Genomic DNA, 27,101 nt, shown 5'->3' on the forward strand with positions numbered 1-27,101 from the left:
GCACCCCACTCCAGTATCTTCCCTGGAGAATCCCATGGACGGAGGAGCCTGGTGGGCTACAGTCCATGGGGTTGCTAAGAGTCGGACACGACTGAGCGACTTCACTTTCACTTTTCACTTTCATGCATTGGAGAAGGAAATGGCACCCACTCCAGTATTCTTGCCTGGAGAATCCCAGGGATGGTGGAGCCTGGTGGGCTGCCGTCTATGGGGTTGCACAGAGTCGGACACGACTGAAGTGACTTAGCAGCAGTAGCAGCAGCAGCTTTTTTTAATCAAAGTATAGTTGATTTGCAGTATCGACTTAGTTTCAGATATACAGCAAAATGATTCAGTTACACATATATACTTATATAATTATTACTTTCAGATTATTTTCCACTATACATTATTACAAGATATTGAATTGCAATCCCCTAGTTCATAAAATTAGAGGTTGGTGCAGGGAATGTTAGTGACTGTGAGCCTGCAGGGGCCACTTCCCCCAGGGAGAATCCAAGAAAACAGCTTATCAGCCCAGGAACCCGTGCTCCAGGACAGGAGTTTTCAAGACTTCACAGCCAGTGGGAGGGGGAGCCCCTTTCTCTTCCCCTCCCAAGGAAGATGTCAGGCTCTGGAATTCCCAACCCCCAACTCCTGTCTACACAGGACATAAGGAAGCTTCTTTTTCCCCAGGAGCCAGAGTGGAGACTGGTGGGCCCCAAGCCAGGAGGGTTGTAAGTCAGCCTGACGTGTCGGTTCCCACATGAGAGGAAAGACCCACACCCTAAAGAATCCGGGGTAGTGGTTCCCCGACTTCGGATTTTCGGACTGATGCTAAAGCTGAAACTCCAATACTTTGGCCACCTCATGCAAAGAGTTGACTCACTGGAAAAGACTCTGATGCTGGGAGGGATTGGGGGCAGGAGGAGAAGGGGACAACAGAGAATGAGATGACTGGATGGCATCACCTACTTGATGGACATGAGTTTGAATGAACTCCAGGAGTTGGTGATGGACAGGGAGGCCTGGCGTGCTGCGATTCATGGGGTCGCAAAGAGTCGGACACGACTGAGCGACTGAACTGAACACTTTTTAAAAATATGAATATACAAATAGTACTATATTGTTTTTTGAAGAAATTAAAAGACAATAATTATCACCTCCTGTACTCCCACCTCATAAGTAAAGGGTATTTGATACTAAAATAATAAAATTAAGACATGCATTACTTTGTCAACAAAGGTCCGTCTAGTCAAGGCTATGGTTTTTCCCGTGGTCATGTATGGATGTGAGAGTTGGACTATAAAAAAGGCTGAGTGCCGAAGAATTGATGTTTTTGAACTGTGGTGTTGGAGAAGACTCTTGAGAGTCTGTTGGACTGCAAGGAGATCCAACCAGTCCATCCTAAAGGAAATCAGTCCTGGGTGTTCATTGGAAGGACTAATGTTGAAGCTGAAACTCCAATATTTTGGCCACCTGATGTGAACAGCTAACTAATCTGAAAGGACCCTGATGTTGGGAAAGATTGAAGGCAGGAGGAGAAGGGGACGACAGAGGATGAGATGGTTGGTTGGCATCACTGACTCGATGGACATGAGTTTGGGTGGATTCCAGGAGTTGGTGATGGATAGGGGGGCCTGGCATGCTGCACTTCATGGGGTCGCAAATAGTCGTACACGACTGAGTGACTGAACTGACTGGCTGATGCATACTTCAACAGAGGAGAATCCTTTTCACTGAATACACCACCTTTACGGAAACTTCAAGGCCGGGTTTCCTGGCAAGCTGTGGAGCAGTAGGAGCTGGGGCAGAGATCCGATCAGAATCGCCATCTGGAAAGTTCTAACAGGAGGAACACGTGCCGTCCGTCACACTCAGGCAGGCAAGCCACCGCCCTCACGGGCATGTGCACAGGGGCACACACACCAGGCTTACCCCTTCCAATGGACACACATGCGTGCATACACGCACACACACACACACGCTCCTCTGCGGGGCTCCAGTGTGGGAACGCCTGTCCTCGCGCCCAGCTGAGACCAGACTTCTCTGCTGAGTCCAGAGCCAAGGGTGGGCTCACCCCGCCTGTGTGACTGTGGAGCCCAGTGGTCTGGAGCCAGAGCCAGAGGGGCTGCTGCCAAGGCCCCAGGGCCCTGCCCCTGTAGCCTGCAGGTGAGTCCGGGCCCCTGTGTCTCAGCCGTGTTAGGCCCGTGGCCTTCAGGGAGCCACTCCCTCTCTGCCTCCAGATGCCACGGAGCTCATGTTCTCCGGGACCCGTGGATCTGCCAGGAAGTGTCCCGGGTGCAGGGCGGTCCCTCCCCTGTAACCGCAGGCTGCTCTGGGGGTCAGGAGAGGAAGCTGCCGCCCCCACGGTCCCAGTGGCCTGTCCCTGGCTGGGACAGCACCCTGGTCACCCATCTGAAACGACGCTGGCCAGCCTGGAGCCCTGCGGGAAGCCTGCCTCCCTTCGTGGGGGGCCACTGGGGCTAATGTTTAACGGGCGTCCTCCATGGCGGGCCCTTCAGTCCCCTTGGCCCGGGGCCGGGGCCAGCCCACTGTGAGGGGGGCTATAAGCGTAGAGAGGGCTCGGCCTCCTGCCCCATGGAGACAGAGCCTGGGGTTGGCCAGAGCGTACACGGGAGGTGTTCCGCCTGGGGGTCCTCAGGAGGAGCAGCTCTGCACCCCCAACACCCCGCCCCAAGCCGCTGCTGCAGGTCTACATCCCTGCTGGTGGGGGAAAACCTTTTGCTCGTCAGGGGCATTTGTATCTCATTTGAATGTTTTCCCCTCTGTGGGGACAGGCAAACTCCAAGGTGTGTGTGCATTGCCCTTGGTCCCCAGCCACGTCCCTTCTGGAAAATTACAGGCTGGGCTCTGTTGAGTCTGATCCCTGTCCCCAGCCTGCAGCTGTCAAACCCCGAAACTTGTGGTGAATGACTTCAGCTCTCCAAACCTCTGTCTCCTTGTGTGTGAATGGATCTGAAGTCACAGGATCTGAGCCTTAGGCTTCTGTGAGAACGTGATGAGTGATCCTGACGAAGCGTGTTATTAGTTGTGACTAAGAGTCTGGGCCCTTACAGACTAGATGGTTCAGTCCTGGCCCCTCACTCAGGAGCCGTGTGACTTCCCTGCCTCCGGGTTCCCCTCTGGAGAACAAGAGTGGTGGTGGTACCTTTCTCAGGGGGCATTAGTGTCTGAGGAGCTAATCAGGTGCGGAGACAGGTGCCTGGCACAGAGTGAGTGCTGCAGCCGCTGGTCTAACCCCAGCTCTGCTCTGCTCCTGGCCAGCCCGGGTCCCTCCGAGGTGAGCCGGGACTGGGTGCCAGTGTGGGAGTCTCTCCAGAGACTGTGCCTCCTGCCCAGTCCCTGCTGTGGCCACAGCCTGGCCCACCCTGGTCACCCCAAGAAGCCCCATCCATCCCACAGGGGACGCGGCAGGTAGGCAAGGTCTGGCCCTGCTGTGAACCAGAGGTCTGGACATCCCCCAGAGGCCCCTGAGCAGGCCTGGGGCCCACCACGGGGCCCTATCCCGTGGGCTTTCTGCACTGGGTGTTTGCTCTGAGTCGGGCCTGGGTTTGTAGGGCAGGGTGGGTCCCAGTGCCCAGGACCCAGCTTGACAATCAGCCGATAAACTGAGAGCTGCCTCTGCAACCCCAGGCCTCCAAGTGTAGAGGCGGGGGCCATGCCTTGGACCCAGGCCGTCTGCGGGGGCCCCGGGGTAGGGAAGGGGCACTGGGACTGCCTGGGCACGAAACGCAAGCCACGCTCTATGGCGTGAACCAGCCCTGCCTGTCAGGCTCTGTAGCTGGGAGTGTGTGGGTGTGCGTGTCTGTCTGCGTGTGTCTATGCCTGAGGATTTCCGTGTTGTAGGAGCTGTTTCTTTGAGCATGTCTGCCTCTCTGCCCACCCAGCTCTTTGCAGCCAGGACCGAAAAAGGGTGCTCCCCAGCTCCTCCGGGCTTGGGCGCTGGCGGGCAGACAGGAGCCAGGCCCTGCCATGGGGCCCCAGCGCTGCACTTTGCTCCCAGCTTCAGGCATTTATGGCAGGTAGCACACTGGGAACAGAGAGCAGAGCAGGGACTCACAGGCAGGCAGAAGGCTCTGCACTCAACCCAGCCTCTCCTGGGACCAGTGCTGGGCAGCCAGGGCAGGGAGCAGCCACTCCTCGGAGAATACAGCTCAGAACTCCACATGACACCACCTGGAAAAGCCAGAACCTCCGAGCCCAGACGCTGGTTCCCGCTCCATGGGCCACTGTCCCCCGTGTGCAGGGTGTGCCTCCAGAGCCCCACTCCATCCCAGCAGACTTCCAGCCCACCCTGGACTTGGTCCAGTTGCCTGAGAGATGGAGAAAGGACCTCACCTAGAGGACAGACCCCTGACTACCCCACCTTAGGAAGAATCAGTCCCAGGGCACGGCCCGTCAGAAGTGTGAAGGGAAATCGGGCTGGGATTCCGGGGGCAGATGGCACACGGGCCAAGGGTGGGGCAGAGAGTCCAGGGCAGTGTAAGGGGCCCCTGGTGGCCAGGCCTGCAACTGCGGGGCATCCCCTTGGCTGGGCCAGGGGCTCAGCCCCAGGATCAGGGACACCAGGGCACCCGGAGAAGGGGGCTAGGGAACGGCCCTGCGGAGTGGCAGGCCGGGGGCTGAAGTGGGGAGCCCCCATACTGATGGCCGGAGATCAGGCTGCACTGAGCTAAGCCTCCAGGGTGAGGTTGTGCTGCGTGAAATCCCCTTCGCCTGCCTCTGTGTGTGTCTGCCCGAAGCCCTCACAGCCTCCCCTCCTCCCCTCCCCTGGGTACTCACAGTCAGAGCCGCGGGGGATCGGGACACTGGCTTTAATGGGGGGGCGTGACGCCCACGATCAACAGGCACATCGGGCCGACCCGCAGGTGCCCACCCACCAGGCTAGATCTTCACCCCAGCCCTGCCAGGGGTGCTCAGGCAGGCAGGGAGACGGGGACCAGGTGGGTACTTCGGGGCGCCAGGCGGGGAGGCAGCAAGCAGGGCTGGAGGGCGGGGCGGGTGGGGAGCCCGGAGTGCAGCGGGGCCAACTGCCTACAGGGACAGAGGGGCAGGGCCTTCAGTGCCAGGCTGGGCCTCAGCTCTCAGCCAGGCCCAGAGCCCTCCCACACCCCCTGCCCACGGGGTCCCCACCCCGCCCAGCCAGGCATCCTCTCCACGTCTGGTGAGTCATCCCCAGCGCCAAGCTCGGCTGCACCATCAACCCCTGACGTCCTCTCCCTGCGTCTGCAACCCCACTGCACCCTCGAGGACTTCACCCCTCCAGGGGGCTTCTCCAAACAACGGGGCTGTGGACAGACCCTGCCTGTCACATGTCTCCCCAGCTCACCAACGCAGGGCGTCGCCTGGTCTGACTCTGTGCCTTCTCCAGCATTTGCCTGGGAGAGTGGATGGCCCTGTCTCTTTTGGACCACTGCTGGGCACTTTGCAGGACTCCCCAGGAGGCAGTTAAAAGTGCTTATACTTTTGGAAAGTCAGAGCCAGAGGGTCCTGGGGGCCACTGAAGCCTAGGTCCTAAGCTCTTACATCAGAGTCACCCAGGGGCTGCCCCACCCCAGAGTCTGGGGTCCAGAGGCCCTAGGAGGGGCCAGGTCATCTGTACCCAAGGTGGTGCTGGGCACACACCTGGGCAACCACGGAGCTGACACAGTCCCGTGCAGGTGAGGGGGCAAGGGCCCGAAGCAAGAGTGACGTGCACAGAACATCTGGGGACCAAACTGAGCCCAGCTCAGGGCGCTCTCCTCAGACCACAAGGCCCAGCCCGGGGGCACCTCCCTCGAGTCCCTGCGGCCCTGGGGGCGGGGCCGGGGGCTGGCCCTGGGGCGGGGCCGGGAGCAGGGGGCTGGCCCTGGGGGCGGGGCCGGGAGCAGGGGGCTGGCCCTGGGGCGGGGCCGGGAGCAGGGGGCTGGCCCTGGGGGCGGGGCCGGGAGCAGGGGGCTGGCCCTGGGGCGGGGCCGGGAGCAGGGGGCTGGCCCTGGGGCGGGGCCGGGAGCAGGGGGCTGGCTCTGGGGGCGGGGCCGGGAGCAGGGGGCTGGCCCTGGGGCGGGGCCGGGAGCAGGGGGCTGGCCCTGGGGGCGGGGCCGGGAGCAGGGGGCTGGCCCTGGGGCGGGGCCGGGAGCAGGGGGCTGGCCCTGGGGCGGGGCCGGGAGCAGGGGGCTGGCCCTGGGGCGGGGCCGGGAGCAGGGGGCTGGCCCTGGGGTGGGGCCGGGAGCAGGGGGCTGGCCCTCGGTACCTCTACTGGGTGGTCGGGGACTTGGCGGCATCGAACATCTTTTTGCGGCCCTCCATGCCAGACATGGCCTCCACGTTCTTCCTCCAGTCGCCCACCTCCACGGGCCGCTCCTGCGAGGGCCACATACGGAAACTGAGGGCCAGCCCGCTAGGCGCTAGAGAGACTGGGCGATGGGCAGTCAGCCTGCCCTAGAAGGCGGGAAAGCCCCAGCCCTCCTTCCCCCAGAACCGGGCGGGGAGCCCCCCCACCCCCAGCCCCCAGTCTCCCAGGGGTTCTGGAATGTTCTGCCAGGGGGCGGGGCTCCCCCAGGGGCTGCAGGGTCGGCTGCGTTGGGTGCGTGTGGGGCTTACCTTCTCTGTGTCCTCCTTTTTCACAGACTTGAGGTTGGCGCGCAGGTCCATAGACACCTTGTGCTTGGAGCCCAGCAGGGCGCGCAGCATGGCATCCGCGGAGACCCGCACGCGCCGCAGCGGGGGGCGCTTGAACTTCCCGCGCAAGTCCAGCACCTTGAGCTTCAGGTCCTTGATCTGCGGGGACCGGTGGCTCAGGGCTCCGGGCCAGACACCCAAGGACACCCGTGACCACCGCCACTTCGTGGACAGACACCTATGTTCCATCCGATGTTGTTGGCACAGGGGTGGGTGGATCTCGGACAGGGAAGGCGGTCAGCCGTGGTGGCCACAGACGGATGTGTTGTTTGGAAGCCCCATTTGGAGTCGGGGATGGGGGGCACGTCCTCCTATTCCCGCTTCTAACAAGTCCCTCCCTTCAGAGCAAACCACTGTGGGCAGGGCCACGCCCAAGGGTGTTTCCAGGGTGCAGCCTCGGGAGGGAATTCTGGGGAGATCCATGACCCACAGACTAGCAGTCCTCCTCCGGTCCCTCCCCACACCCCTCTGCATGGACAGGTTCCCGCAAGCCGCCCACCCCAGGCGCAGGAGCCCTGCCCCCTGGATCCCGCCCACCCACCTGGAACTGACACTCCCCAACCCGCACACCCCACGCTGAGGGAGCGCTGAGCGCCAGAGTCGGAGTCAGGGACAGGCTGTCCCAGGCCCACTGCTCTGTGGCCTGGGCTGAGGTTCCTAGCCTCCCTGAACCTCAGGGCCCTCATCTCTCAGGTGCAGGTAAAAGCAGCACTTGGTGCACAGGCGTGCAGGGTGATCACAGCCACAGGGCACAGGAAGGTCGTGCCCGAGGGGAGCTGTCATCGCCAGGCTGTGACGATGTGTGTGGGTGAGCAAACGGGGGCTGCTGTCCCACCGCGGAGCCTGCCTGGCAGGCTGGAGGAAGTCATGCCTTTCTTCAGTGAGACTGTCGTGGCCCGCCATCTCCAGAGTCCACAGTGGGAAGGGGGCCCAGTCCACATCTGCCAGTCAGAGCCCGCCCCCTCCCCAGCGGTCCCCCACCCTCCCAGCCCCTCCAGCCGCGCCCCCTCACCTCCCTGGTGTTGTGCAGGCACTTGGCCTCGATGTCATATCGCTCCTCGTCCACCACCTCCACTTTGGCGTGCAGGTCACGGCACAGGTCCTGGGGAAGCAGGGAATCGGAAAGGGAGACTAGGAGCGCTCAGCCCCCAGACCCTTTTCCGCCCCTCAGCCTGGGGCCCTTGGTCACCTCCTACCCTCAGCAAGACCTGAAGAGGCTGTTGGACCCCCAACTCTGAATGGAAGATCTTTGTTTTCCTTTCTAATGTACTTGTTATCGCCAGAAAGTTTTCTTATGATAAAAAGAATATGTTAGTTGTAAAATTTTGAAAACTGTGTATTAACCAAAAATAATAAAGTAAGATTAGTGCTGTCATCAGTTGGAGGGAACCATGGATGATGTCTTAATTTACAGATTGTTGTTTAATCGCTAAGTCATGTCTGACTCTGACCCCATGGACTGTAGCCCACCAGACTCCTCTGTCCATGGGATTTTCCAGGCAAGGATGCTGGAGTGGGTTGCCACTTCCTTCTCCAGGGGATCTTCTTCACCCAAGGATCGAACCCAATCTCTTGAGTCTCCTTCATCGGCAGGCAGATTCTCTACCATTGCACCACCCGGAAGCCCTGGTTTACAGACAGTCCCAGGTCTAAGGATGGTTCAGAGACACTGATGCACGTTCAGTGGAGACCGTCCTTGGGATTCTGGGTGTTTACCTTCCTCAGGCTGACATGCGGTGCCAGGGAGGGCAGCCCCAAGCTCACGCAGGGAACCATCAACACACTCAGAGCCATTCCTACCAGACAACCACTTCTCATCTCCAGTGATAACAGGAGATACTCAACTCTTCACCATAACATAGGCTCCCTGTTAGCTGATTTCACCCAACTGTTGGCTGTGTGAGTGCCCTGCGCGTGTTAAACTGGGCCAGGCGAGCTGTGATGTGCGGTGGGTGAGGTGTAGACCACACACATTCACACCCGGATATTTCACCTGACAGTGGTTTATCAGTTCATGCTGCTGCTGCTGCGTCACTTCAGTCATGTCTGACTCTGTGTGACCCCATAGACAGAAGCCCACCAGGGTCCCCCGTCCCTGGGATTCTCCAGGCAAGAACACTGGAGTGGGTTGCCATTTCAGTTCATAGCCACGTCCTAAGTCAAAGATCTGTTTCCTTCCAGCCCCTTTGCTCTGCAGTCACTGGTATCTACCCTTCCTTTAATGTTAGGAAAACTTTAAAGCCGTCTGCAGGGGAAGCCAGGCAAGTCTGAAGAAGGGGCCTCCCCAGCGTGCTGCCCACCAGCCTGCTGGCACCCTGGGCTAGTCTGCCCCCGCTTCCGGTCACCTGTCGGGGCTCCCTTCCCCCCAGACTCCACCCCCCGTCCCCACCCCCACACCCCCACCCTCAGTCCCCAACCTCGGTCAGCCTGCCCCTCTCCCCACCTGCAGGGCGCTGAGTGACAGCCCTCGAGTCTGCAGCGTGGGGATGCGCTCTGCCAGATAGCGCTTCTTCTCAGCCTCTCGCTCCTCATGCTCCTGCTCCCAGCACTCCTTGGCTTTGGCCAGCATCAGGCTCTGCGCAAGACAGAGCTGGGTGAGCATCCGGGAACAGTGGGGGAAGGCGGGCCCCAGGCTGGGCTGGCCCCGGCCCTGACCCCGAGGAGGCACCTGTGCACAAGGCGGCCACAGGTGCGGGCGTGTGTGCAGCACGTGAGGCCAGACCCTGGGACTGCATCTGACCGCATGGGCGCTCGGACCCTGGGCCTGACTGCCCTTCCACCTCCCTCTTATCATTTCCCATCCTTATGGGACCCAGAACGCCTGAGAGAGAAACTCTTACCAAAACAGAGCCAGCCCTTTGTTTCTACGAGGGGTCTCGCCTCCCCCCAGACCCCAAGCTCAGGCTCTGGACTCCGCTGCACCTCCGTTCCTCCGCCATGCCTCCGTTCCTCCACCATCTCCCCATCCCCCGCCACCCCAGTCTCAGGGGAGCCCTGTACCCCTCTGCCTCCCCAGCTGTCTCCCCCGGGGCCGGGAACCCTCTCACCTTCAGCAGGAGTTTGCGGGAGGCAGTGATCTTGGGTTTTCTCTGAGAAGGAGGAAAAGAGACAGCTGAGGCCAGGGCACAGAACCAGAAATCTGGACCAGCACCGCCCCGTCACCCTCAGCGCCCAGAACCCTCGCCTCAGGGTCCCGTAAGTGCCCATCTGTGATTTAACCCCTCAGATTCAGAGACTCAGCTCCCTGACCAATAGGCTGGATCCTGCAACACACCGTGCAGGCCCTGGGGTCTGCGCACCCCTCCCTCATCTGTAAATCAGAGTGCTAATACACCCGCCCACCCCAGGCCCGCAGAGAGACTGTACAGAGTGAGGCCTGGACAAGCGAGGACGGCCTGCAGCTCCGAGGGCAACTCCACCCCACGTCACAGAAACAAGCTGTGAGCTCCTCAGTGAAGAAGCTTATCTCTTCAGTCATCAGCTTTTTGTTGATGTCAACACCATCCACATAATCGCTCTCAGAAAACAGTATTTTCTCATCTTATTAAAAATCTTCGACATCTCTTGCTGACTAGATATGTTCCAATAGGTCTCAGCCCTGTAGGTGCCTTCTCCAGGGAAGCGAGGGGGTCACCTCTCCACCCCTGACTCCGAGGACTCCTGTCCTCTCCTAGACACAGGCGATCACAAACCCCACTCCCGCCAGCAGCTACTGGACTGACCCTGGACCACAGCTCGGTTTGCCATTCCTGTGTCTATGGTAGAAGTGATGGGCCGTGAGCAGTCCCCATGGGAGCAAATAAATGGGCTTTGGAGCCTGGAGCAAGCTTCTAATCCGGCTGTTCAGTGGTTTGTCTCCTCTGGGAAAGCCTGGGGTCAGACTGCGGTCCAGTCACTGTGGTTACCAGGGGGGACTGTGGCTAAGGTCATCGCTAACCTCAATGTCCACTGTCCGTCACCCTTGGAGACACTTCCCAGCAGGGCTGTCTCCCCACCATGTGGGGAGGGACCCACTTTCATACAAGCTTCAGCAATACTCAGAGATTCCCACAACCGCTGAAAGCCAGGTTATCCGATTCTCACTGAGAACTTCTGCCCCTCGTCCATCCATCCTGCGCTGATTTCTGTCGGCCAACCCTGGGTCCATAGCTGCCCACTGCAGTGTCCACCCCGGCCGAACAGAGCCTGTGTCCTTACCAGCCTGAACAAACCAGGACTGCCGCGGGGGCGGGGCAAGGGCCTGAGGGGCGGAGCAAGGACCCTGGCTCCTCCCTCAACGTCCCGTGGCGGGGCGGGGCGTGGACGACTCCTCCCTCCTCTCGCAGGCTCTCCTCCCACCCTGCAAGTGTGGCTTTGCCCAGGACCTGCTCTGCCGGGACAGGATAGCCCGCCAGGGCTGGAACACTCTCAGACCCAGCGAGGCAGAACTGCTGGGTAGTCAGCGTGGGTGCAGTCACACTGGTCCCAACCTCAGGACCACTTTCACGGAGGGGCGTCTTGCACAGGGCCCCCCCTCCCTGGACCTTGAAGAGCCCCACATCCAGGGAGTTTGCTCAGCCACTGGACACCCCTCCCCAGGCCTTGACCCAAGCCCTCTCCTCTCCCTAAATGCCCACCCCGCACCCCGTCACCCAGCTGAAGACTCGACCTGAACAAAGATACCCTGGGTCTCACTCACCTCACTGCGGGCATCCATCACAAGAAGGCCGGGGTCCGAAGGGAGCAGAAAACAGAGTCAGTGTGCACGGTACTCAGCTTCCAGGGGGCAGACCACGGGGCCCCGCGGGGACAGGGCCCAGAAAGGAGGCAGGCACCACGCGGAGGGGCCACGCCAAGGAGGAGAAGCCACAGGCCCCGTGGGCTGCTGGAGCCCCTCGTTGAGAAACACCAGTCATCCTATGGCAGGGAGGATGGGGTCCTCGAGGGGGCCGGGGCTGTGAAACCGTCCCCCGTCTTGGGTGCTCGGTCGGAAGTTCGGCCAGAACCTCCCCAAGCTTTGTGCGTCTACTGGGTGAGACTGTCACGGCCTGTGGTCCACCCATTTCAGCAGCACAGCCAGACTCTGACAGGCAGGCCGACGGGGAGGAGCTCCGCTCGGATCCTGGGAGCACTTGTGGGGACCCTGGGGACCCCAGCTCGCAGCACGCTCCCTGTTTTAGGGTCTGGCCGCCCGGGGAACTGCTTCAGGGACTGAACTGATGATCTGGTCTGTGGCGGGGCCACGCCCTCCTGGACCCTGGGAAGGGGCGGGGACTACTTACACTTCGGGCATGGCGACGGGCGGCTGACACCTGGGGGGAAGGAACCGCTGGTGAGTGAGACCCGCCACCCTGCGCCACCTGCGCAGCCGCCCAGCCTGGGAGAGGCCGCCCAGCCTGGGAGAGGGCGCCCAGAGCAGCAGCAGTCATGCCACCCGCCAGCGGGTCAGGAGCGGCACACACTTGTCCGTTCACTCTTCTCTCTGCCCATTTCCTCACTCATACACGGGGACAGAAATCTCGTGAAGGCAAATCAGTGACAGAAGAACCAAAAGCGGTTCTGCTGGGCGGGTGTGTAGGGCCGGGATCTGCAAACTGCAGCCCACAGGTCAGGAACGGCCGGGTTTTGCTTGAAAGAGTGTAACACAAAGAATGTGTGACCAACTGTATGTAACCTGCAAACCCTAAAGCATTTCTTGTTTGCTCCTTTCCAGAAAAAGTTGGCTGACGCCTGTGGGGACCAGAATGGCGTTTGGAGGGCGCTCATTCGGGGCCTTGAATGACAGGGTGAGACAGACCGTCCTGTGGGCAGCGGGTGGTCATGGATGGCTCAGAGAGTGAGGGTCTGCAAGAGAGACCACAGAAAATCGGAAGCTGCCGCCTGGCACACCTTCAGGGGGCGCCATTCACGTGGACAGCGATGCATCCAGGGCAGGGCTGTGAGGGGCACTGCAGGGACAGGGGCTCAGGTCAGGAGGAAGGGCAAGCCCTGTGTCCCACTCTGGTTTCACCCTGAGCCTCTGCAGGCCCATTTTCCTCTGCAAAATCAAGGATTAGAGAAGTTATTTTCCACTGAAAGTTTCATTCTTGAACCCAAATCACCAGAGCAGCCAGCCCTGTTTGGGGGGTGGCGGTTAGCCCAGGACCTCCATGCTCTTCGGTGGGGTCCTCTGACTATGGAGCACAGTTTGAAGCCCCTGACCAGTGATCCTGGGACCCCTTTTAGCCTGACAGTCTAGGGCCCAGATCAAGGAAGGCGTCCTTGAGCCATAGAGGGGGCATGTTCCAGCCGGGCTGACCACACTCGGGGCCAGCCTGAACAGAGAGCATTCAGTGCAGCGGGTGGACATTGGGCAAAAGATTCAGGGACGACGGGTGGGGGCAGGTGCGCAGGACACGTCAGGCTTCTGAGCTGGGTTGGAGAGGGTTGGATGTGGGGGAGGATGGGGGAAGGGGGGGGAGGGGGCTGCGCCCAGGGTCGGGAGTTTGGATTTGGTCCAGGACCTGGAGTGGGTAGGGGAGCGCAGCGGCCGCAGCACCTCCTCCAGAGTCTCCATCTCGGCCCCAGTCCTCCCTGCTCCCCTGTGCCCACCCCCCCCCCGCTGACTCCCCCATCAGAAAGTCTGTGGGCCCCCCTGCCGCTGGGTTGCAGGAATGTGACCCAAAGCCTCAGCTGTCACCTTGGGGCACAGAGGGGAGCGGAGCAATCCACACATTCCCGAGATGCTTGGCTGAAGTTAGATTTTATCGCCAGCTGTTTATTCTGGGGCCTCTGAGGAGGTCCAGAGCAGAGGGCGGCTGGGGAGAGCACCCCCTCCCTGGCCATCTTCCGTCACAGCCCCTGTCGAGCAGCCCCAGGAGCACAGAGCCCCCTGAGGTGGACACGCTGCCCTCAGGCTGTGTCCATGCTTCCCAGGGGATTCACTACCTGCCAGCTGGTGCCGGCCCCCTGCCAAGTTGCAGCCCCCGCCCCCCCCCCCGGCTGCCTGCTGACAAATGCCAGGCCAAGGGAGCTCTGCGCTGCTCCAACACCTGCCGGACGGACCCCTTGACAGGTCCCCTGGAAAACAAGCGGGACCAGCGATAAGAACTGCTGAGGAGTGGCAGCTCCATGGCGGGGACGGGGTGGGGGGGGTGGGGGAGGGCGCTGCACGCCCGGCCCCCACGGCGGGGGGAGATAAAGACCACAGGAGACGACCACATGTCCGTCCGTGGGCACGAGAAGTGTGAGTCGTGTGTGCATGGTTGTGCATGTAAGGGAAGGACTGAGCACTCCCCTTGGGCTCGTGTCCTCCCCAACTGGCCTCCCCAACCTTGGACCCCAGCTCAAGGGCACCTCAGGCCTCCAGACCCCCAGCGAGGCTTGTGCCGCTCTGCAGCCCCCAGGGCTGAGCAGGAAAGCCCTTCCTCAGGGCTGGGGGGCGGGCTCCCAGCCAGCGGACTTCACACCCCGCACCCCAGTTAGAGAGCCCACCCAGGTTCCAGTCCCAGTGCACGGCCCCCCAGCTCCCCAGAGGCCCCCCGCCTCCGCCCTCTGCCCTGGAGCCCTGAGGGGGGCTGGCGCTCTGCCTGCTCCTGCTGCACCCACCATGCAGACAGCACGGGGCGCCAGAACAAAGAGGCAGCGGGCTTCCCTGGTCAGCGGTGGGGGAGGGGAGGGGTGCGGCCTTCCAGCACCGGGGTCCTGCCCCTGCCCCTGGTGCTGCCCTGCCCTCGCCCCAAGCTCTCCGTCTGCGCCTCTGGCCCCAGAGCACCCTGCTCCCTCCTGGGACCACAGACAGGGCAGCTGCGTGGAAACTAGGCCTAAAGGCTCTGCCCTGGGGCTCCCGGGGACCTGGAAAGTCCAGCTGATGGCTCCCAGCTTAGATGGGCAGGGGGCTGTCCCTGCAGAACCACCTCGGGCTGTCCGCCGATAGCTCAACTGCGCAGGCAGGAACCACCCTTCTCGACGTCCAGGCCCCAGCCTGCTCTGAGTCTGAAGCCCCAGCTCCGCAGCCCAGGCAGTGGACACTCACCTTCCTTGGTCTCCAGGGGTGAGGCTGGCTCGCAGCTGACTTCAGACTGTGGGGGCAGAGCGGAGGGCAGGATATGAAAGCTGCGGCCTGCAGCCACTGGCCGGTAAAAATAGAACAGACCTGTGCCCCTCCCCTGCCTGCTCCCCCTGCCCACCGCACACAGCCTCATGGACGGGCCAGGGCAGCTCCTGGCAGCCAGCAAGCTCCAAGACGCTCATGTGCCAGCTCAGGGGCACACGAAGCCCGGACACACGGCACCACACCCAGGAGATGGGAGCCCCAGAAAGGAGGGGGCCCACAGACCAGAGGGGCTCCAAGCGGGAGTGGGGCCCTGGGGAGCCATCTTGCTGACCCCACATCCCTTGCAGGGACGTGTGGAAACCAGGCCCCAGCTCAGGCTCCAGGAGGGCCAGAGGCTTGCCGTTTGGGCGTCGCCTTAGACTCTGGCACGTGCCCCAGGAGGGCGCCTGACCTTGGGGCTTAGGTCATCAGTGCTGGGCCCGGGCTGACCCTCGGGCTGGAGGACTTTGAGGGTCCACAGACGCTCTGCACCCTCTCCTGGCAGGTTTCCCAGATGGCTCCCCACACCCGAGCCTGGAACTTGGTGGCACTAACCCCCCTCCCACGCCCCCCCACCCCTGGCTCCAGCCACATGCCAGCAGCATGGGGGGGATGTGCACCTGTTTACTGGCTATTTTTAGAATGATGGGTGAACACCTAATACCCACCCTCTGGTCAGAGGAAGACAATGCCTGCTATGTTAATCCAGTGGCTATTGTTGGTCATCTCATGGGCCGGGAGTCCAGGCCGGGGCAAAACAAGCAGGACGCTGACCCTCGTGGAGACCAGGAGAGGCCGTGCCAGCAGCAGGAGGGTGGGAACAGAGCTGGTGGACCAGAGTGTCCTCGGGGACATTTCCAAGGGCCAAGGGGGCTACAGAGCCCGCCCTCTCAGGCCAGCTAATTTGGCTTTTGTTGGGTCACCTTCAGCAAGCCTCCATGCAAGAAGGCTGCCAGGGAGAGAGACCGGGGTCTGGGAGGTTATATGGGGTCAGGGATCCAGGTGGGTGGAAAACAAAGGCAGGCACCTGCCAAGGAGCAGCTGGGGTCAGAGAGGGAATCTGGGAACTGGGGGTGAGCTTATTGCGTGGGTTTATCAAGTTTATAACTTTTGCAATAACTTTCATACAAAACCTTAACATGGAAAAAGACAAAATGAATTGTCGACTTGGATTACCCTGCTTTCTGAAAAGGAAAAACAAAGAGAGCAGACTGACAAATAGAAGAACGAAAATAGTCAAAGCAACCTAAAAGGTCAGCGACCAGGCGACCTCTGAAAATGTGCTGGCCGTGATCCGCTCCGTGCACCCTCCCCTGCAGTGCCCCGAAGGGGCTTGATTCATCCTCAGGCTTCGTGCGAACTTCTGTCCTGGGCCCCAGAGTCCCACCGCCCCCGCGGCCTGCAGCATCCTCAGCCCCACGCCGTGCTGCGGGGCCCAGCCTGAGGCAGCAGCCCGAGGCCCCGTCCTCTGCTCCCCACTGGTGCCTCTGCGCCCGTCCCCTGCCCCTGCTTAGAGTTACCCTAAAAGAGTCCCGTCTTCTCAGGGCTCATCTGCCCAGAGGCCGGGTCGACCGCCCCCACCGCCTGCACCCTGCGTGCCGGCAGGACAGCTGTCCCAGCACTGTGAGCCTGTGAGCCTGTGGTGCAGACGTGCCCCTGACCAGGGAGGACCCTCCGCACACAGAGTCAGGACTGGTGCCCTCAGCCCGGGACGGGTGCGGGCGGATTCCCAGTGGCACTGGCTGCGCAGTGCCACTCCCCGCCCCCTGCTCCCCGCCAACAATGGCTGCACCAGCAAAAATGGAAATATGCCACCTTCTTGGCAAAGGGGCTTTGAAAATGTGATTAACTAAGGAGCTGAGTCCCAGAGATTCTCCTGAATCGTCCGTGGGGGCTCCACCCAATCTCGTGGTCCTTGGGAGCCGGAGGGTGAGCGGCAGCTCAGGAGGAGGGGTGACACGGAGGCAGAGGTCGGGAGGTAGACCGTGTGAGGGCAGGGCACCCCTCCAGAGCGAGTTGCCCAGGATGCCCAGTGAGGCCAAGCTGGGCTCCGGAGCTCTGCAAACGCAAGATGCTGGATTGTGCAGCTTTGAGAGCAGCAGGTAGGCTGGGACCGTGGCTGGGGTTCAGGCGGCCCTTGAGGCCCCTGGGACCACGTGGGTTTGGGGACTCCGAAAGCAGAGCTGGCCCAGGGGCCCCAGAGTGCAACAGGCACCCCCCGCATCCCTGGCCAGAGCCCAACCTCAGACAGGGGTGGTCCTTCTCCTTGTCCACCGGTGCGGACCCCGCAGTGGGCCGCCCACCCTGTGATCCCCTCTCAGCCTCCCTGCCTCCACACACTCGGCTCCTGGGGCCACAGAGGCTTCTTCTCAGAGGCCTTCTCTCACTCCACTGGCCTCCAAGTATTGGAGAAGCGTCGCCTCCCCCAGAGCCAGGATGCCAGCTCTGAACACCCTGACTACACTTGGAACCTCCTCCAGGCTCCACAGCCCCAGTGCCTCCTTCTTTCCCTGCAGGTGACCCACAGCACAGAGGTCATCTGCCGACTTGTCCGGAGAAAACTCAGTGTCAGCCCCACGTCCTACTCCTGGTCGCATGCTCAGCGCCCAGCATAGTGCCCGACACACAGTAGGTGCTAATCAGTACTCGTGGGGTCGGTGAGTGGACACGGTGCCCAACACACAGTAGGTGCTAATCAGTGCTCGTGGGGTCAGTGAGTGGACACGGTGTCTGACACACAGTAGGTGCTAATCAGTGCTCGTGGGGTCAGTGAGTGGACACGGTGTCTGACACATAGTAGGTGCTAATCAGTGCTCGTGGGGTCAGTGAATGGACACGGTGTCTGACACACAGTAGGTGTTAATCAGTGCTTGTGGGGTCAGTGAGTGGACACGGTGCCTGACACACAGTAGGTGCTAATCAGTGCTCGTGGGGTCAGTGAGTGGACACGGTGTCTGACACACAGTAGGTGCTAATCAGTGCTCGTGGGGTCAGTGAGTGGACACGGTGCCCGACACACAGTAGGTGTTTTAATCAGTGCTCGTGGGGTCAGTGAGTGGACACGGTGTCTGACACACAGTAGGTGCTAATCAGTGCTCGTGGGGTCAATGAGTGGACAGACGCAAACATGGAGAGGCGCCTTCTGACCAGAGACAGTACAGGAGATCAGCTCTGGGCTCAGGAGGTCCCGCTGGTCCCTGGGGAGCCCGCGGCCCCGCGCAGGGTCGTCTGGGAGCTGCTCACTCAAGCTCTGGCTCCTGAGCGTCCAGGCCACAGCCGCCCCCTCTCCCGGGGCGGCCAGTCCCACCTTTCACTAACCTTGACACAGGGGTGAACGGCTGTCCCTCCAACGATGAGCTCAGGCAGGCAGAAAGGCAGCGCGGGGCAGCTGTGCCTTTGTTGATGTGACACTGACGTGCCGTCCTGCACCCCGCACCCACACCGAGGCCAGGACCGCCAGCGGGACGTGGTGCCAAGGCAGACAGAGGGCCTGCCGGTGACTGGTGAGCATCTCCCTGCCCACCAAGCCTCTAGAGCATAAATAAAATATTTTATGTTATAGAGACTTATTATGTAAACCTATCTGGGCTTACATAAAAAATGTCACATGGGCTTATTTGTATTATAATTATTACATACATTAATCAATTTTTTTTTCATTTCCATCTCTAATATGGTAAATATTGGTAATCATGACCAACAAACAAAGGTTTTAGAGTCCTCAGTAAATCTCATAAAGGGTTCTTGAGACCCAAAAGTGTGAGAAACACTGCTCCTTTTAAAAAAATGTTATTGAAATATAGGCAATTTACAATGTTGCACTAGCTTCTGGTGTATAGCAAAGAGATTCAGATACATATATACACCTATGTATTCTTTTTTCACATTGTCCTCCATTATCGGTTATTACAAAATGCTGAGTATGGCTCCTTGTGTGACGCAGTAGGTCCTTGCTGGCTATCCATTTCATATTCAGCGTCTGCATATTTTAACCCCAGACTCCTCACTTATCCCTCCCTCTCAAAAACCACTGTTCTGTTTTTAGTAGATTATTAATGCTGTTATCTTGGCTTATTTATTTTATCTATAAAACAAAGATTAAAAAAACAAAATGATCAATAAAAAAGTGAAGTATGGTTTTTAATCCTGTCAAGTGGCAGCCAGAAGCAGGAATAATCAAGAAATCATTTTTAAAATATGTTTTTTTAATGTGGACCATTTTTAAAGTCTTTATTGTATTTTTTTACCACATTGCTTCTGTTTTGTATTTTGGTTTTTGGGCCACAAGACATTTGGGGTCCCAGGTCTCCAACTAGGGATCGAACTACATCCCCTGCACTAGAAGGCAAAGTCTTAACCACTGGATCACCAGGGAAGGCCCAGGAAATTCTTTAATATCCCACTTATTGAGTGGACTGGCCATTGGTAACCTGGGAATTTTGTGGCTTTGTGGTTTCGTAAAATGTCCCTGAAATGACAAGTTAGGGAAACTTCGAGAAGGAATCCTATGAAAATGGGATTTTATTTCAGATTTTTGGGTGAGAAAACTCTGCCCAAATTCCAACTCTTGGAGAGTGCGTGTGTGTGCCTCGTTCGTGGCCCACAGACCGGTACCTGAGCGCCTTCTCTCCATCCACCCAGCCCGCCCTGCTGCTAAACAGTCGGTCGTCCTCAATCCGGCCCGAACCCATCGCCCGTGAACCTTCCCTGCTGTGCACACCCATCCACCCAGGTGGGCTGGGCCCGTCTCAGCACTAGACCCGGAGAGGGCAAACACAGCTCATCTGGCGGAAGGGCTTGCAACGCAGTCACCGTGACCCCCATGTCACTGCTTTGACAGCGGTTTATCTTCCTTAAAGTCGGTCCCTGTGTCTGAAAGTCCTCCTAAGGATCTAAGTGGTTAAGGGGCTCTTCGCGTTGGGGGGCTTGGAACTTTCACTGAAAACTTTTGAAATCTGTAACTTGCACACACGCCATTTGGAAGTCATCCCTTTCACGTGCACACCGAGGCAGAAGGTTCCACGGCCCTCTGAAACCCACTCCAAGACACACAGGGGCTCTGAACCAGTGGCGTGTCCCCAGGGACTCCTTGTCCTTCGCGGGGTGTGGGAGCCCTGCACCCGGCTCCTCTCTGGGGTCAGGGGTGACGCTGAGGAAGGGCTGCAGGGGAAGCCAGCAGCAGAGGGCGGTGCTGAGCAGGGCGGTGGAGGGGTTGGTTCCTGACACTCAAGCAGAAAGAAGGGGAAGAAAATTCCCGCTGCTTCTACACTGAGGATACTAAGGTTCCGGGAGCCCCCATGGAGGCCAGGGAACCATGGCATTTCAGAGCCTGTGACAAAAATGGTATTCATTCTCACTGATACCTTTCCCCATGGACAATCACCTCAATAATTCAGGGGGTCCACGTGAGACACACACTTGCTACAAACACCTGTCATCCTCTCTCCGACTTCGATAAACATAAACACGTCATGATTCAGACTAAAATCTAGACAGACAGGAAGTCTTCCCCTCCTGCTTTGTTGTTCACATAAATATATTAAAAACTCCCAAAACAACTGAAATAACGTGTGTGCTTTATGAAAGAACTAACGTGGTGTGATGAATCCTGAGAGGAAATTTGGCTTATTAGGACATATAGAAAGGAATTCATCAGGCAACCAAGGAGAAAGGGCATTACAGACCCCAGGGTAGTCTGAGCAGACACAGCGGCAGGAAAACTTGTGGGGCAGCTAGAACTATGTGCAGTTTGCTCTCGCTAGAGTGTAGAGGACTAGGCTGGGGCCAAGCAGGAGGCTGGCTGGGAGAGGCTGTAGGGTGATTACAAGTCACCAAACCTGGTGTGCACCCACGTGCCAAGGAGCCTGAACTCTGTGCAGTCAACAGAGGTCCGTCAAAGGGCTGTAACCCAGAGTAACACAGGAAGGTGTGCATTTGAGAAAGTTCATGCAGGCTGCAGGATAAAAGCTGGACCCAAGGGCGGAAGAACTGGAGACCAACGGACCAGTTCAGAGGCAAGCACAGTAATAATAATAACAAACAAATATAGCAAAGTGTTAACATAATATAAATCACATTCAATACCACGTGCTCAGTTGCTCAATCATGTCCAACTCTTTGTGAGCCCATGGACTGCAGCCCGCCAGGCTCCTCTGTCCATGGGATCTCCAAGGCAAGGATACTGGAGCGCGTTGCCATTTCCTTCTCCAGGGGATCTTCCCAACCCAGGGGTCAAACCTGTGTTTCCTGTGTCTCCTGTATTGCAGGCAGATTCTTTTACCTCTGAGCCACTGTGAAAGCCCAATGGTACAAAATTAATAGTAAAAGCAGCTCCTGGGGAGGGAGCAGCAGTGCTGTGGAACAGAGGAGAGTCCAGCTGGAGAAGAACACGCCACCTCTGTGTTGTGAGTTGTTTTATTTTTGGACCTTACTGAAGGCTGGGCTTCCCGGGTGGCTCAGTGGTAAATAATCCACTTGCCAATGCAAGAGATGTGGGTTCGATCCCTGGGTCGAGAGGGTCCCCTGGAGGAGGAAATGGCAACCCACTCCAGGATTCTTTAGACAATCCCATGGACAGAGGTGCCTGGCGGGCTACAGTCCCTGGGGTTGCAAATGAGTCAGACATGACTTAGCGACTAAAGCACAGCAAACAACTGAGGGTTACGGTCTGGGAGACGCACTCAGAGAGTGCTGAAGGACTGCTCTGAAGAAGGAGGGGAGGAGCCGGGGAACAAAGGGAGGTTTCTTGGGGAAAGAAACCAAAAACCAAAAACTTGTAGTTGAACATCAGAAGGTTCCTTCTAATCAGAGAAACCAGAACGATGTGAGTGTGTTTGCGCATTGATGTTGCTCCTGGGACATGCGTCTCGGCTGCTGAGGCCAGTGCCCTGGGCCCTGGGGTGCCCCATGGAGTGACCGCTGCAGCGGGCGCTGGCTAGAGGAGCGTGCTGTCCCCGGTGCAGAACTCAGGGCACAAGGCACCTGGAGATGGGTGGGTGAGGGGACAGGAGAAGGGGAGGGGAACCCCAAGGGTCAGACGTGCAAAAGGAAGGGGGATGGGAACCAGAGGAGGAGAAAGAGACGGACGTGGGCAGGGTGAGGTCAGCAGGGGCCGAGACGGCAGGCGGGAGGACAGCAGTCACGGACACAGCTTCAGCCGAGAGCACAGGCGCCGCACCGGGACCCAGGGTGGAGCGAAGCGCACAGACAGAGGGTGACCCCCCACTTCTACTCCAGACATGCGGGCAGCCAGCCTCAGACGGACCCAGAAGGAGATGGGAATTCTGACCTGGGACAGGCGGCCGTCTCCAGGAAGCACTGACGTCTGGGGGCTGCAGAGAGGCCGAGGGCCTCCAGCCCCAGCCACACTCCAAGCTTCCGACGGCCTTTGGGTGCTTCCAGGCCCTGTCTGTAAATGCACAGTGAGGACTACCAGATGTCAGAAGAAAACTAAGAAATGGAGTATCTCTGCCACATCAACAAACCAGGATGTCTCATCACCAGGGACTGCAGCCTCTGCAGACGGCGAGCTGGCGAGCCCTGAGGGACGCAGGGAGGGAGGAACAGTGCCGACCAGCAGCCACCAGGCTGCAGCCACCCCACGGTGAGCCTGGAGGAAGCTCAGGACGTGAGGACACCGGGCACTGAGCCCCCGGCAGTGCAGGGGACACAGTGCGCCCCTGATCTGAGAGAAGCCCCCATGCACCACAGCTCCCACGCCCACGCCCCAGAGCCAGAGCTCCTCTCAACGAGCGAAGTCCCGCAGTGAGACGCCCTGCGCAGAAACAGAGTAGCCCCGACCTCTACAGCGGGAGAAAGCCTGAGCAAAGCAAGGAAGACCTGGCACAGTCAAAAAAGATTAAAAATGTTTTAATTTAAAAAATCCACAAGATACTGATCCCAGACAGGTGAGGCATATATTAGAGGAGTTTCAGGGAGCCCGGGCTCCTGCATCTCCCACACGCAGAAAGGCCCTGCATCCCTTAACTTGGGGTATCTGGTTTCTTTAATTAACAATAAACTTTTGATGTTCAGACTACCTGCCCTTTATTGCAAAACTCCCGTATGACCTGGCTCCTCCCCTCGCCTCCTCAGAGCAGTTTCTCAGAACTTTCTGAAGTGCTGTCTCCAGTCCTGATTTTGCCCCAAAGGAAACTTAACTTGAAACTTTCATGTTGTGCAACTTTTTTCTGACAACATCTACTGTGAAAGAGAACTAAAACACCCAAAATTAATCTGGAGAAAACACAAAATGCAAGGAACAGAGCAAAACTTCCGAAACTGACAGAGAGAAAGAGACACAGTGTCCATGAAACAGGGAGAGAACGCTAGCAGAGAAGAAAAGGAACATTCTGGAAATACAAAGAACTCTCAGAAATTAGCAATGCAATAGCAACAACAAAGCATTCCACAGAAGTGCAGGGTGGGAAGGTTGAAGAAATCTTCCCGCAAAGAGACACTGGTCAGGGAAGATGAGAAAGTTAAAGGACCATCGGGGGCCCAACACTTCACACCCGGGGGCCCTGGGGCCACAGAGAGCCAGCGAGTCAGTTATCGAAGACCCTGCGCCGCGCCTCCCAGGACTCAGGCACCAGCTCCACGAGCACCAAAGCGCTGAGGACCGGGAGCCCAGCTCCGCAGAGAAACGTTGCTGTCAATTGTTTAGTTGCTGAGTCGTGTCCAACTCTTCAGCTATCCCATGGCCGGAAAGAATCCAGAGAGGAACGTGGTCACACGCAAAAAGTTTAGCAGCCTCAGGCTTCTCAGTAGCAATACCAGAAACCAGAATACAAGAGAAAATGTCTTCAAAATCCCATGGGACAATGACTTCTGCCGACTAGAAAGACACAGGTGCCCAGTCAAACTATCAACTGACCGTGAGGGTGGAGGAAATATTTTCTTTAATTTTTTATTGAAGGATGATTGTTTTATAGAATTTCGCTGTTTTCTGTCAAACCCCAACATGAATCAGCCACAGGTATACATATATCCCCTCCCTTTTGAACCCCGCTCCTGTCTGCCTCCCCACCCCACCCCTCTAGGTTGATACAGAGCCCCTGTTTGAGTTTCCTGAGCCATACAGCAAATTCCTGTTGGCTGTCTAATTTCCATGTGGCGATGTGAGCTTCCATGTTACTCTTTGCACACATCTCACCCTCTCCTCCCCTCTCCCCAGGTCCATAAGCCTATTCTTGACGTCTGTTTCTCCACTGCTGCCCTGTAAATAAATTCTTCAGAACCATTCTTCTAGACTCCGTATATATGTATTAGCGTACAATATTTATCTTTCTCCTTCTGACTCACTTCACTATGTATAATAGCTTCTAGGTTCATCCTCCTCATCAGGACTAACTCAAACGTATTCTTTTCTATGGCTGAGTAACATTCCATTGTGTATATATACCACAACTTCTTTATCCATCCATCTGTCGATGGACATCTAGGTTGTTTCCATGTCCTAGCTATTATAAATAGTGCTTCAGTGAACAAGGGGATACATGTGTCTCTTTCAATTTTGCCTTCCTCCTATGCCTAGGAGTGGGATTGCTGGGTCATAGGGTGGTTTTATCGGAGAAGGCAATGGCAAGCCACTCCAGTACTATTGCCTAGAAAATCCCATGGATGGAGGAGCCTGGCTGGCTATAGTCTGTGGGGTCCCTAAGGGTCGGACACGACTGAGCGACTTCACTTTCACTTTTCACTTTCACACATTGGAGAAGGAAATGGCAACCCACTCCAGTGTTCTTGCCTGGAGAATCCCAGGGACGGGGGAGCCTGGTGGGCTTCCGTCTACGGGGTCGCACAGAGTCGGACACGACTGAAGTGACTTAGCAGCAGCAGCAGCATGGTGGTTTTATTCCTAGTTTTTTAAGGAACCTCCATACCGTCTTCTATGAATTTACATTCCCACCAACAGTGCTAGAGCGTTCCCTTTTCTCCACACCCTCTCCAGCATTTATTGTTTGTAGACTTTGGTGATGGCCATTCTGACTGGTGTGAGGTGATATCTCATTGTAGTTTTGATTTGCATTCCTCTAATAATGAGCGATGTTGAGCATCTTTTCACATGTTTAAACACGTGATGTTTTTAAACACGTGAAGCTTCAGAGTCTTGTGTCTCTTTTCTCAAGAAGCTTCTGGAGCCTGGGTTTCACCGAATGAACATCCTGCAGAAGGGGAGGGCTGGGTGCCAGGCAGAGGTGCAGGGAATCCCGGGACAGCGAGGAAGAAGGTTCCCAGGTCCAGTAGGGCCTGCGCAGGTTAGAGTGGGGTGCAGGGAATCCCGGGACAGCGAGGAAGAAGGTTCCCAGGTCCAGTAGGGCCTGCGCAGGTTAGAGTGGGGTGCAGGGAATCCCGGGACAGCGAGGAAGAAGGTTCCCAGGTCCAGTAGGGCCTGCGCAGGTTAGAGTGGGGTGCAGGGGGTGGAAGGAAAGGAAAGCGGGAGGGGAGGAAGGGACTCTGCGCTCTAACGTCCTGAGTGCTCTCTGCCAACAGGAAAAGCGGAGGCTCATTGCGTCGTGGACACACAGGCAACCAAGGAAGCACAAATAAGGCAAACCTTAGCGTCAGCAGAAACCAAAGTGCTAGAAAAGGGGAATGCTATTCATAATATACTATTCTGGCTCAGTTGTGAAAAGTGTTTACAGAGACCAATTATGTAAAGACTCTTAATCTGACCAGATTAAACTCACGAGAGGACACAAGGCAGATGGAGGAAGGCAGCTGTGCCACGGGAGGGGGCTGGCGACTTGGGCCCCGGCCAACTGGCAAGGGGCAGTGTCAGTGGGTGGACGGCTGAGCTGTGAGCCCTCCCGCCTGCCCCGTGTGGGAGCAGCTGTCCTCAGGGTTCCCTGGGGACCCCGAAGCCCTCGTCTCCCCAGTGAGCAGGTGCAGCCCTGTGTCTCGAGAGCACTGCCGTCTCTCAATGGGAGTGAGCCCCGGCTGGCTCACGCAGCCCCTGGACTCCAAGCTCGCCTGTGAGCCTGGATAGGGTATCTCCAGCCTCCAGAGGAGACATCCAAGGGGCACGGGCATCCAAGGCTCCAAGAGCCTCAGGGGACCAGGTGGAGTGAGTGCCAGCCGGACGCCCCAGGCCCAGGCCAGTCTGGCCGCAACGCCCTGTGTGCACTTTGAGGGGCACATGACCCTCGGGAGGCTGAGGGGCCCGGAGACAGACCTGTGGACCCAGGCATCGTGGACCAGTAACAAACCCCAGAGCTACCGGCCAGTTGCACACAGTTGAACACAGAGCCTCCGGGCCCTGTGTGACGAGTGTCGCTGACTCATCATTCAAGGTTCTGTTTCGTCATCAGAAAGTGCGGCCTGGCAAACCCAGAGCCGTGGCACACAGGACACAGGACTGGCTCCTGGGGCACCAGCCTGTTAGTACACGACCTTCTCCACGCGCGTTTCTGTTTCCAGACATCTTATCTGATATGTGCCGTTGGCTCATTGATGTTGAACTTGGGGCCAACAGCCTGAGAACTCACACCCAAACGAAGCTCATCTAACACGTATCTTCTCCATCAATCATGTCCCAGCTTCTTCATGCTCAGGACAGCAGACAGCCCTGCAGCACCGACTTCAGGGCCTTAAACGCTGAACTCACCCACAAAAGCACAAATACACCAGACGCTTGTTCGCAGTATGAGACGGAAACCAGAGGCAGCTGCCACCTCGCTGAAGCTCTGCTGGCAGCGGGGCCTGCAGGGTCTCACAGTTCTCACCCACCTGGCACAAAAGCCCCATGAGTGCTGATCGGGGTAATACATACTTTTAGCAAGCGGGCTGCTTTGCAAATACAGATAATGAGGAGTGACTGTTATTCAGCCCATTGAATGGGTCAAGAAACTGAGGCTCATCAGGGCAAACAGTTGGCACCTGACCAGCGAGGGGCAGAGCCAGGATTCGGAACTGGCCCAGAGAGGATGCTGAATCACCCAAGACCACACAGCTACTGAGGGCAGTGCGGGGCTGAGCCCTGGCCCTGGACTGGGAACGAAACCCCCTTCACGAAGTGCCCGATCACGCGCGCGGTGGGCTCTCCCCTCCCCTGGTTTGCTCTGCTGGGACCTGAGAACACGACAGGGAGAAGTGATTGGGTCAGAAGAGGCCCTGAGGCCGCTGCCACCCGCCCAGCCCTGGCACCTCCATGGTGCCTGCAGACCGGGGCGGCTGGGGCACCTCCCTCCCGGACGCTGGTCCCCCCCGCCTGAGACGTCCAGGAAAGGAAGGGACAATGGGGCGATTGATACAGGCGCCCTGAAAGACAGATTGTTCCGATAAACAACGTAAGCGTGGCTGTCTGGCTGGGGCCCTGGCCCCTCCTTGAGGTGCTGCAGGCTCAGCTGGGCCCCAGAGGGGGACGCTGGCGGGTGGGGGTGTC

General features: G+C 58.2%; 1 protein-coding gene across 2 annotated transcripts; it reads right to left on the reverse strand.

Annotated features, from left to right (window-relative positions):
* Positions 1–4,803: 4,803 nt before the first annotated feature.
* TNNI1 (troponin I1, slow skeletal type) lies at positions 4,804–9,867 on the reverse strand. 2 transcript variants are annotated; one of them, XM_055418878.2, is made up of 6 exons: positions 9,711–9,867; positions 9,107–9,238; positions 7,676–7,765; positions 6,586–6,762; positions 6,236–6,345; positions 4,804–5,037 (listed from the first exon to the last, which is right to left on the reverse strand). In XM_055418878.2, the coding sequence occupies exons 2-5, from the start codon at positions 9,230–9,232 to the stop codon at positions 6,238–6,240; spliced, it is 501 nt and encodes a 166-aa protein (XP_055274853.2). In that variant the 5' UTR covers positions 9,233–9,238; positions 9,711–9,867; the 3' UTR covers positions 4,804–5,037; positions 6,236–6,237. The 2 variants fall into 2 exon arrangements, with proteins under 2 accessions (XP_055274853.2, XP_055274854.2); XM_055418879.2 differs by lacking the exon at positions 4,804–5,037 and adding an exon at positions 5,065–5,291.
* Positions 9,868–27,101: the final 17,234 nt, after the last annotated feature.

Source organism: Moschus berezovskii, chromosome 17, assembly GCF_049115385.1.
Source record: "Moschus berezovskii isolate FMDL1 chromosome 17, NW_MosBer_1.0, whole genome shotgun sequence".
NCBI lineage: Eukaryota > Metazoa > Chordata > Mammalia > Artiodactyla > Moschidae > Moschus > Moschus berezovskii.